Genomic DNA, 12,849 nt, shown 5'->3' with positions numbered 1-12,849 from the left:
TCTGGAGGGGATGATAAGGGACTATATCGTAGAGTTTGCTAAAGACAACAACATCATCAGCAGTAATCAGCACGGGTTTACAAATGGGCATTCTTGTCAAACCAATCTCTTAACATTCTACGAGGAGGTGAGCTGTAAGCTAGATAGGGGCAGACCAGTGGATGTGGTGTACCTGGATTTCGCCAAGGCGTTTGATACAGTTCCCCACAAGCGCCTAATTTATAAAATAAGGTCTCCAGGTATCGACCGCAGGGTTTGCTCTTGGATACGGAATTGGCTAAAAGGGCGTGTCCAAAGGGTGGTAATAAACAGCGCATACTCAGACTGGTCTGAGGTGGTAAGTGGGGTCCCCCAAGGCTCAGTCCTAGGACCAACCTTGTTCAATTTATTCATAAACAGCATTGAGGACGGGATTAGTAGTTCTATATCAGTTTTTGCAGATGACACAAAATTGGGCAGGGCAATAACTGCACAGCATGAAGCAGATATCTTACAGAATGACCTGGACAAAATTATAGAGTGGGCTACGACATGGCAAATGAGGTTTAATGTGGAGAAGTGTAAGGTTTTGCACTTGGGGACTAAAAACATAAAAGCACAATACACGTTAGGGGGGGAACCCTTGGGGGAAATCAAAAATGGAGAAGGATCTGGGAGTCTTGGTAGATGATAGATTAGGCAATAGCATACAATGTCAAGCGGCAGCTGCCAAAGCCAGCAGAATATTAGCATGCATAAAGAAAGGGATGTATTCCAGAGATAAGACTATAATCCTTCCACTTTATAAAACTCTGGTCCGACCGCATCTGGAGTATTCTGTCCAGTTCTGGTCGCCAGTCCTCAGGAGGGATGTGCTGGAGCTGGAGAGGATCCAGAGAAGGGCAACTAAACGGATTAGGGGATTGGAGGACCTTAACTATGAAGAGCGTCTGCAATCGTTTGATTTATTCTACCTGGAGAAGAGACGCCTGAGAGGGGACATGATAGCAATTTATAAATATCTCAATGATGATCTCTGCATAGAAAAAAAGCTATTCAGTTGTAGGGAATGCATGAGGACTCGAGGGCATTCATTGCGATTAGAGGAGAAGCGTTTTAACCTCAGGCAACAGGGGGTTCTTTACTGTTAGAGCTACAAGATTGTGGAATTCTCTACCACAAGAGGTGGTTTCTGCGGGAAGTATGGTGGCTTTCAAAAGACTCTTAGACCTACATCTCAAGGATCAGAACATTCAGAGGTATGTGAGATGATTACGGCCACACACACCTACACAGGTTGAACTGGATGGACTATTGTCTTTATTCAACCTCACCTACTATGTAACTATGACACCAGTCATTTGATGGTTTGACAGTTTGGTTGAAAACACAAACAAATGTTGACAGTTAGCAACCCAGGTATTCCAGGAATGTAACAGTTTTTTGAAAACGTTAAATTAATGGGTTTAGTTCCGCATAATGATTTACTGCTGGAGCTCTGGGCTTCAGCAAAATGGCAGCCTCCAGCAAAAAGAAACAGGAGAAATGCTGGAGTCAGTTTACAGCACACAGTAATGGTGGTAGCATAATTGTTAATGTGGAGTCGATGTTCCTTGCTAAAGAACATTATTATGGGTTCTCCTTTAAGTGATTAAGGTTTCCAGGACTGCCATGTGCATGTTCCAGGTCACAGTCTTCCTGGATAGTGCAGTCAGGGTCAGACAGACAGCACTATAGCTTGTCAGAAACAGCAGATGCCATATTCCTACCGTCACAAGTTTCTTTAAAGATATAAAAGAATGAATGATTTTTAAAGCTGCACAGAGACGTTAAATAAGCCTAAAATGGTCTGAGAAATTATCCTTATTCCATTATTTTATCTGTCAATGATGCAAATTTACCCTAGATCCATAAGTGTACAGGACAGAAATTACATAAATGTTGAACCGAGTTGTTGCAAACAGCATTTCTACTTCTATGTCAGCTCTCCTGTAAGCTAAGTGCATCATAATAACTACTTGAGGAATGTACAGGGCACACACATAAGTAATAATAATAAAAGGGCAAGGAATGCAACGCACTTTAAAGTAGTTCTATACTCAAATAGCAATCCTCAACTATTGTGACAAACCTGTTCCGTTAAAATACAAAAAAAAATAAAAAAAAAAATATGGGAAATCCTTTTCCTTCAAGAGAAAAGGACTATTGCCGCCCACCATTTTTGTATGATGACTGTTTAAAAGAACAATCTTCTGGTTGGCAGGTCATGAATGCACTGCTGGCAACCATCTGACCTCAAGAAACGTAAAGGTGGCTGGCAACCTGTCTTGCAGATGGTGGAATGGACTTGAACTGTGAAAGCTGTGCCTAAAAAAAGCAATCAAATGTCAAAGGTCTTGTCTCCCGGTATTATCTCCCTGCAGCTGATATTTCTCCTCATTGTGGACTTACCACGCCTTGTTCTCCTCTCTGTATAGAAGTAGACAATTTGTCAGAGGACAAGGCTTTCCTTTCTCATGTCAGAGCTGCCCTGCTGATGACTAGTCAGATAATATTCAAGAAGCAGCAGAAGAGGTGGAGTAACACACATCAATACATTAAGTGAAGCAAAAGCGGGGAGATCCTTGCTTGTCCTGCAGGTATTCCTTCCTCTCCAGCAAGGAGAACAGTGAGCAGCACAGTAGAGATTTCACCATATCTCACTCCAAACCTCTTTAGACTGGCAGTCAGAGGCAGCAGGGTTTTAGATAATGTCACGATGCATATACACCGCTTTACCGCTGATAAACCTGGATTGCCTAGGTACCGGAAGTTTACGGCTATATTTTAGGAAGAATTCAGGACAAAAAAGGTAAACTTTTTGTGGTACTTCTTAGGCACAATAAAGTTGAACTATAGGCATGACATTTTTTTTTTTCATTTTGGATACAGCAAGGGAGGGTTATAACCCGTCAGATGTATTTTCACCATCTGTGTCCCATTGTGAAGATTTCACTTCAATTCCTGTCCCAAATCCAAACAGGAAGTGAGAGGAAATCCCTGCAAAATTAGATTTCCTTGGGGACCCCCAGGTCACCAGAATTCGTGTCCCCCATTGGGAGAGTTCCCTTCTGTTACTTTCCTGGGGACAATGAAAAATGTGGGATTTTCTTTTATTTTCGATAACAGTAAACAGGACAAATAGAGGGAGAGAATCTTCATAACGGGGCACAAACAGCAATAAAACATGACAATCATTCCAATCCCTATCCACTCTTGAAAAACTAAAAAAGTATTGCTTTTACTTATACTTAAACAAACAAATCTTCACTTTTTATGTTTAAGCCTGTTCAATGTTCATTAAAGATTGTGTTGGTGTATGTATGCATCTTTTGTTGATATAAATTATTAGTAGAGGTGCACAGAATGGAAATTTTTGGTGCCAAAACCGAAAATGCTGGATGCACATGGCTGAAAACGACAGTTTATAAAAAATATTTATATTTTTATATATAATTGTATATACTTTATAATATCATGAATTTAAATGACTATGAATTTATGGTCACCCATTTTTGGTACCCTTAGCACTTTAAAATCTATGTAGGCCTTCACACTGGTTTGTTGCGCTTCCGTTGTGGTGTTAAAAATCTTGCTTGCTGCGTTTTTGGTCAGTTAAAAAAACTGCACCAAAAAACACACCTCCTCATTGAAATGCATTGAAAATGCAGCAAGAATGCATCAATAACGCACCCGTGTTATGTTTTTTTATGTGGTTTTTGAGTCACATGACCTACAAAAAAACAAACTATAATATAAGCACAGGAAATCTTTGTAAAATGGTCGTAAAATCGCAGTAAAACTACCGCAAATTAGTTTTCAGTGTCATTATCGGCACCTTTTTCTCTTATCGGCAAAATGCAGACACCATTTTAGGCCTGATATGTTTCAGGGTCCTAAATTTAGGTGCATCTCTAATTATTAGTTTATATCTAACAATCATTTGCCTTGTTCCTTGCTTAGTTCACCCATATGCCAAACAAGGCCACCACAGGGGATTGAGAGGGTCACAGGGAGCCCAATCTGTAGGGATATAGTCCGCATGCTAGAGCAGATGGACTATATGCTTTAACCGCTTGCCGATTGCCCCACATATGTGTACTGAGGGGTAGCAGCTACTACAGGCGAAGGCATGTATGTCTTCTGCGACTATCTCACGCTGTGATTGGACACAGCGAGAGCCAATGAGTGGGTCTGGCAAACTCACCGAATGTTTCTGACAGAGGCAGAACGGCGGTCTGCCTATGTAAACAAGGCAGATCGCCATTCTGTGACAATGGTGTCCCTGGTCCCCAAAAAGTGTCACTTAGTGTCTGATTTGTCCGCCACAATCCCGCTATAAGTCACTGATCGACGCCATTACTAGTAAAAGAGAAAAAAAAGTTCCATAAAAATATCCCATAGTTTGTAGAAGCTATAACTTTTGCGCAAACTAGGGATCGGCTGATTATTTTTGGCGGCTATTCATTTTTTTTGAAGTATTGGTATTGCCCACAAACTTGCTGATGCCTGCAGCTACAGACATCACCCCGGTACCTTCTTTTAGAGCCGATGATCGGCTTTCTTGTAACAACAACCGATGTGGCTAAGCAGCCGCTCGGATGTAATAATAAGCAGCTGGAGGGGACGTCCCCCGTCTGGGTCTCCCATCCCACCGGGCTGGCCGAAGATCTGAACAAAGCTGGAATAGGCTTTGATTAGGTCTCCGATGTAATAACCTGGAAGCGATGACATGAGACCATTTCCGGTTACTGAAGCCTTAAAGGTGCCAGCTTTTTAAAAAAAATGACAGTATTCAAAACAGCCAAACTTGGCGTTTTTAATGCTTTTAAGTGCAGAGGAGATGTTTGGGGTCTTATAGACCCCAGATCCCTCCATAAAGAGTACCTGTCACTGCTTATTACTGTCACATAGGATGTCTAAATTCCTTGCGACAGCAATCAAAGTGATCAAAAAAAATTTAAAAGGATAGTTTAAAAATAAAAACTTTAAATGTGCAGAAAATAGGCACCAAATATCGGCCTGGAAAATCGATATTGGTCAATTCCTAGCACAAATCAATTAATATACGCTTATTGGGATTTTTCTTTCTTACCAAAAACATGTAGCGGAATACAAATTGCCCCAAGCTGACGAAGAATGGTGATTTTTTTTTACATTTTTTATTGGCTGTGTTTTATAACAGAAAGTAAACAATATTGTTTTTTTTGTTTTTTCAAAATGGTTGCTCTTTTTTGTTTATACCGAAAAAAAAAGAAAAACACAAAAAGAAAGCTCTATTTGTGTGTGGGGGGACCAACTTTATTTGGTTACAGCATTGAGAAACAACCCAATTGTCAGTTAAAGTAACGCAGTGCCATATCGCTAAAAATTACCTGGTCATGAAGGGGGTTAAACCTTCTGTTAAAAGCAATTTTGATCCATGTCAATATACCATTTCTGTACATTCCTAAATAATGGCATGCAACCCAACTCGATTTCTTTTTTCCAGAGCTGAATGTAGTCATATCAATTTCAGACTTTCCTGGGTTACTGAACAACACTGTGCACGTATGAAAAAAAAAAAAAAAAAAAAGCCTACAGATCGTGGATATGTAAAATAAAATAAAAAATTAAATAAGAAAAAAAAAAAAGCTTGCACTGACTTTTATGTTTGTGTGCACAGCAGTGTTTTGTACGGGGATTAATAATTACTTCTCTAGGATGCTCTTGTACCCTCCTTATGCTATGACTCTCAAACCACAGAGCCCTAAACAGAAGCCTTCTACAAGTCCATAAACTTTTGTGGTCCCCATGCGATCGGTTTCAACTCTGCACAGCATGTATGTGCACTGCAAACAACATTTACTTATAAAACAAGAGCAGTCACACCTGCACACACAAGTCCTTACCAGTTTGCTATAGTGGTATTTGCAGTAACCGCAGTACTGGACATTGTCTGCTCCATTTCCTTCCTCTTCACAAAGAAGGCCAGCAAACTGTGCACTGAAACAAGAAGCATGCATCAGGTGTGTACTATGACTCATTTCCCAGCTGTAATGTTGGTGTAACAGGCCTTTAATATCTGAATTAAATAACGGACCTTTGTTGCTCCTCTGAGTTTTGTTTTCCAAATGTCCTTCTCCAGGCCACCATTAGAAGAAAAACCTTTGCGAGAAACCTAAAATCAAGCTGCCTTTCTCTGTTCAGTTTATGTACCAATTCCACAGCAGCAAGCATGAAATAATTCAACTTCACTGTAAGTGATGCTGATCCCAAAACTAGTAGGCATCTTGAGAGTTGGAAAATGGCAGCTTCCATCTGAGGCTGCTCACACAGGTATTCTGCATTGTAATAGACTCTCTAGAATCAATATGACCCAGATGAAACTCCGGTAGCTAACACCTACAATTATCTCCCAACAGCACTGATTTGACTCACCACTGGTGTTCTGGTGGTTTTTGGCGCCAAGAACCCAGTGCTGGTAGTGCTCTACAATTCTGAGCATTGAAAACAAGTTAAAGGCAAGCACTACTACCTGATGAGGAAATTGCATATTAAATATTTCCTTTTTAATAATGTGGCCCACTTATGAACTCTAAACCTCCAAATCTTGGTTAACGGGATATATAAGGACATAAATATGGCTTTACCTTAGCTGACTTCATACTAAAGGAATGTTATTGTTAACTGACCAGGATGTGGCTGAGCCCACTTTCTTCTTTACGATTGGCAATTTTCTTAAATTCAAGTCCTATATTACCACACCCAAAATCTAAAATCTTAGCCTCGGCTTAAGAGCTTGCTATCATGCAAGTGTCTGTGATCATCTGCCATGTCGTGAGGGGGGGGGGGGGAACTCTGTGGCAAAACAGCATCTTTAGTTAGGTATTCTTATTATATTTTCTAATATTGTCTGTATATCTGTCATTTCTTTAAATAAATGTTATACTATACAGTAAGTATTTGTGTGATCTCACTTTGCCCACATCAAATACAACCCCAAAAACAAACTATCACATGACAATGACAAAACATAGCGGTACCAAAAGTGGGGATGTGATCAATCTGTGTAAACTAGAGATAAGAATAATGATGCACACTATCATATCTTCTCTGCCTCTACCCTAACCTTTGGCTGACCAGTCCACATTTACACCACGTGCCGCTTTAACATGTTTTCTTTCACGTGTTAAAGCAGCTAAATGAGTTGAAATGGGATGGCAGTACATACATATATTATATATATATATATATATATATATATATATATATAAAATTTAAAAAAGGACCTGCCTTTGGCAAAAGGTTCACATCTGTGTGTTATGGTATGCTAAAGCATGCATGCAATGAGGCATGCTGGCAAGGTGTATTAGGTTACATTTAAATCTGTATGAGGCCTAATACTTAATCCCTCAACGGCGCACCAAAATACAATCTTATTACCTGAATTAAACTTTAATTTCTCCAAACACTTAGGGCACCCTCATACTTGCGAATGTACCCGAGGGTTCCCAGTGATTAGCTGCGGGAGGCAGCCCCATTGAAGGGAATGGGAATCTGTAGTTCCCACAGCTAATGGCAGCCACTTGCGTGTGTTTGCTCACAAGTCCAGGGCCAATCACTCGCAGGTGATTGCATGAAAGGAGCAATGATAAGCTGCGGGAGTCAGCAGCTTCCTAATGTTTTCAAAGGGCCATCCTCTCTCAGCTAATTGCGGGGAACCCCTGCTGGGGTTCTCACATGCTAAAAGCTCTCTGGTATGTACACTCTCAGGAATGTACCCTTAATCTCACCTTAAAATTTAAAAGAAAAATTCAAAAACATCACTGCTTCCTACCCACTAGGGCATGACACAAGACCAAAAACTGAATTTGTGCTTTAAACCTTGAAACTGACCACATCAGGTTGTGCCACAGCAAGAAATGTGAAGGAGATCTATCTACCAGTTCCTTCCACCCAACTCAGAACATTTTCCCAACATCCCCACTATTTAGCCAATGAGTTCTTACATCTAGGAGAGAGGTGTACATTGTTATAGCGTAACCATCCACAAGTAAACTCTGTTACGCCCCGTACACATGGGCTAAATGCTGGCCGACATCAGCCAGTTCAATAAAAACTGGCCAACCTGCAGCCTTGTGTGTATGCCAGCCGGCCTGACAGAAGCTGGCCGTTTCACCGGCTTTTGTCAGACGAGCATGCCTGAAAACCAGCGGCAGGCCAGTTCTCGATTAAATCTGAGTGTTCTGTCAGAACACAACAGCTCAGCGGGGCAGATTGATGTACTCACGTCGGATCGTTAAGCGGCTCCAACCAGAGCGTTTTTTTTTTTTTTTTTTCGTTCAACCTGCTAGATTAAACAGAAAAAAAACAAACAGTGTGTACCAGGCTTTACTCCTCAGAAGACCATATGAGCAAAGTTTATGTCAAGGGTCCCCAAACTATGACCATCCAGTTGTTCAGGAACTACATTCCCATCATGCCTAGTCAGGTCTGTGAATGTCAGAGTTTTACAATGCCTCATGAGACCTGTAGTACCGCAACATCTGGAGGGTCGTAGTTTGAAGATCCCTGGTTTATGTAGATAGTAACATCAAACAACTTACCAAGTGACATGAAAGGCTTGTCGACATCCATGTTTATTGCAGGTCATACAAGCCCCAGTAGCAGCTTTGCTCTCTCTCCCTTGTTCATCACAAATATAGCAAGTCTAGAAAAAAAAATCATCAGACTTTAACTTTTTCACATAATAAATGTGAAAAACTGCAAAGACCACCCCACCCCCACCACACACAGACACCACCTTCATTAGGGATTGACTGATACAAGTGCATGCTAACACACGCGCGTTACAGTGTTTTGCCACTCATTCCGAAAAGTCCCAGTTTGCCTCACCTGCTGCAACTAGTAAGGTCCATTTAAATATAAAAGTGGTGCAGAGCCACACTAAAGAAATAAAAAAAAAAAAATCGGAATAAAAGTCTAACTCTGGGCAAATAATGAAACATCCTCCCATACAATTAGGAATCCCCCCACTGCATGGCTAGTTTAGCAACAGAGTTGGGCTTTAGGGCCCCTCTAAACCATATGCATTGCGTTGCGTGCAATATGGAGGTGGGGGGGGGGGGGGCTTTATTATCACCCTAGAGTGAGGCTTTAAAGTGGTCTTGAACCTAAAAACAAACATTTAATATATTGCAGTTTACCAGGCCACTATTTAATCCTCTCAGGCAAGATGGTTATGTACACTAACTATGATACGATATAGTTATATTGCAACCAGGATATATCGATTTTGACAATCTCCACTGTAACACCATTGCGTGATCTGTTTTCATACTATTTCGTACCGCTTTCATAGCGAGCATACGATAATCTGATCGTTAGTACACAGCTTTCGAGAGCCAATCACGTCAATTTATGCAAAATTATTCAATGGGACAAGCACAAAAATTTTTCTTGTATGATACCAGATTGTACAATTTTAGTTTAATAAGTACAGTTGTTGTCTGAAAATACAATACAAATACACTAAAGCACGACATCACTTCCAATTTTTTAGTCTGTCATACGAGAAGTTTCATAACTTTAGTAACCTCTTTATTTTTGATATAAGATAAGCCTTTGGGAAAAAGGTTTTAAATAAATAAATAAATAAATAAAAGCTGATCACTGTAAGCACCCCTGTCAGTGGTAAATGGTTGTCTCATTCCTGTAAGTGCCGATTCACACTATGATGCGGGAATCAGCTCAATTCCAGTGCTGGTTTCCGCATCGCACAGGACACACAGACAGTTTCACACTGTCCTGTGCAAACCGCTGCGGAGGTCAAAAGAAAGTTAATGACACCCCCAGATCTGTTAGCAGATCGCAGTGAGAACTGTCAAATTGTGGAGGAATCGGATCACATGGGTGTGAATGTGACCGATTCCAGTGAGGACCAAAAAAAAGGGTCCTGCATCATTTGGACCTAAATGCAATGAAAATGGCTGAATTTGCATCGCACAGATATGGTAAGTGATCTACACAGTAATGCAGTGCGAATCACATGTGATGTCTGGCATTGCGCTAGTGTGAACTGGCACTAACTGCTACCTCTGCTGGACAGCTTGGTCTGTTGAGGGAAGTTAAATAGACTAAAGCCCCGTACACACGCACAGATTGTTGGCCGTAAATTGTTGGCCAACGTCCGATCTGCCGATTGTAGGCTTGTTAGTATGATGCTTCCGACAACCAACTGCGAATTTTCGGCCGAAAAAAATCTGGTGTGCATGCTATAAAATTTTTGTTGGCCAACAAAGAACGGCTGATTGTTCCTCAGTCAGTACAGATTTCGGCAGACAAAAATCAGATGAGCAAGACTGGGCATGCTCAGAGAAGAAAAAACACACGGAAAGTAAACCAGAACATGACATCACTTCTGAAGTTGTTTTTTGTTGGCCAACAAAAGTCCAGTGCAAGTCTAGAGCACATTTCAACCAACAAACAACACTGGACAAAAGACGGCCGATCGGTTGGCCAACAATCTGTGCGTGTGTACGGGGCTTTAATGGCAGAATCAACAGGTGACAATAAAGGGGGGGGGGGGGGGGGAACTGCAACAAACACATCTAAGAATGAGTAAACTGCATTATATATATATAAATATATATATATATATATATATATATATATATATATATATATATATATATATATATATATATATATATATATGGATTTAGCACTGTTTTAAAAAGGTAAACACTGTTTCCTGGAAATACACTATAATTTCCATTTATGATTATTTAAAAAAAAATAAATAAATAATAATAATAATGATAAAATGGAAGAGAAGTTTAATTCCACTACTGTAATCCATAAAATAAAATAATAAATGTCAAAAATAATGAGTCTTTAAAATCACCTTAACCACTTCTGGACCCCCCATTTTTTTTTGCGATACGGCACTGTGTTACTTTAACTGACAATTGCACAGTCGTGCGACGCTGTACCCTAATAAAATTTATGTCCTTTTTTCCCCACACATAGAGATTTCTTTTGGTGGTATTTGATCACCTGTGCGTTTATTTTTTGCACTTTAAACAAAAAAAGAGCAACAATTCTGAAAAAAAAACAGTATTTTTTACTTTCTGCTATATAACATTTCCAATAAATAAATTCAAAATTCTAATTTTTTTCATTTTAGGCCACTTTGTATTCTGCTACATATGTTTGGTATAAAAAAACCCAATAAGTGTATATTGATTGGTTTGCGCAAAAGTTATCACATCTACAAACTAGGGGAAACATTTATGTCATTTTTATGATCAGACACCTAACATTTTTTACACTTTTGGGGGGGACCAATGACACTACTACAGTAATCAGTGCTAAAAATATGCACTGTTACTGTACTAATGACACTTGCAGGAAAGGGGTTAACACCAGGGGCATTCAAAGGGTTAAATGTGTCCCTAGGGGTGCTTTCTAACTGTGTGGGGGTTGTATTTATTGAACGAACACAGAGACCTGTGTTCCTAAATAAGAGGAACAAAGGATCCCTGTGTTCATCACTGACAGAACAGTGGTCTGCCGTGTTTACAACTGCAGACCGCCATTCTGTCTCCACAAGGAGCGATCGCGGGTGCCCGATGGCAATTAATGCCGCCCGGACCCGCTGATTGGCTCCCCCTATGGCGAATGGTCGCGCGCGCACGCCCCAACTAGCCCTCCCGTGAAGCGATGTACAGTTACGTAGTTTCGAGGGACAAAGCTAACCTGCCGCATATGTACTGCTGGCGGTCGGCAAGTGGTTACAGACTAAGCCTTTTTCTGATACTTGTTGCTTACAAGTTAAAAATCTGTATTTTTTGTTACAAAATGACTTCGAACCCCAAAACATTATATATACTTTTTTTTAGCAGAGATCCTAGAGAATAACATGGCGGTCGTTGCAATTGAATCCACCTCTTTAAAGTGGTTCTTTGCATTAAGGTAAAAATCCCCCTGTGACACAGACTAGCCCCCTCTTCCCTCTTCTATTTACCCGAATCCCATCACGATCCAGCCTTTGACTCCTGCAAATCAACTTCAGTGAAGAGGGAATGGGGGGGGGGGGGTGGAGTTGAGTCCCGCTGTCTGTGTTTGAATAGGCTTCAGTGCCTTGCGACAAGCAAGAAGTCCCTGCACGATTTTTAAACTCACAGCCCGCACGGGAACGCGGGCTCCGTGCCATTAAGATCCCACGTTTCGCTGTGTGGGTGGTTGCAGCTGCGGGTTTTTTTGCAGGTCCTGCAGTGGCAGCACCCACACAGATGTGAACCTAGCCTCAATGGACACAGCAGCTGGGCTTGGCAGAGAGTGTCCCCAAGGGAATTTGTTTCCTATTGGGGGGCTTCAGCAAGAGAGGATGAGCTCGGAGCACCGTCTGGGGACCCCAGTAGCTGAGTATGAACATTTTTTTTTTTTAATAAAACAAAAAAACATTTATTTTACAACCAGTTTAAGTCACAGTATGCAGAATTTTGGCTGGATACAGTATGGAGCGGTCACAGGTGAAATGTGCTCGGGCCCCAGTGAGAGTACACCCTGTGAGTGCCATCTCTCCTAGCCCTATATGTCACAAAAATGCAGCTGCCCGGAGTTCTATTTCAACAAAACACTAAACATGCAGGTTTCCTGCTTTTCCATCATCCAAATCTACTTAAGAAGGATTGGGACAGTCACAAACTAGATTTGCTGTGATTGGATAGGGGAGAATAAAACAATGAAATATTGTGGCTTTCTGGTCATGTGGAGACAAAACTGCTTACAAGAAATAAATCCAACCAGCCAGTCAAGTGAATCGGCTGGGGAGGAAGTGGCTCG

The 12,849-nt window shown here is 40.9% G+C and overlaps 1 protein-coding gene across 6 annotated transcripts in view; it reads right to left on the bottom strand.

Moving 5' to 3' along the window:
• Positions 1–12,849, bottom strand: part of MLLT10 (MLLT10 histone lysine methyltransferase DOT1L cofactor) — a 366,688-nt gene that overhangs the window by 237,849 nt on the left and 115,990 nt on the right. For all 6 annotated transcript variants that reach the window (XM_082257831.1, XM_082257826.1, XM_082257829.1 and 3 more), the window contains 2 exons: positions 8,607–8,710; positions 5,910–6,003 (listed from right to left, as the gene is read on the bottom strand). In XM_082257831.1, coding sequence (XP_082113957.1) covers positions 5,910–6,003; positions 8,607–8,710 — 198 coding nt within the window. The remainder of the gene's footprint in view (positions 1–5,909; positions 6,004–8,606; positions 8,711–12,849) is intronic.

This window comes from Pelophylax lessonae (assembly GCF_965119305.1).
Source record: "Pelophylax lessonae genome assembly, chromosome: 5".
NCBI lineage: Eukaryota > Metazoa > Chordata > Amphibia > Anura > Ranidae > Pelophylax > Pelophylax lessonae.
Note: the sequence above shows the minus strand (reverse complement) of the source record. Positions and strands in the feature narration are given on the sequence as shown.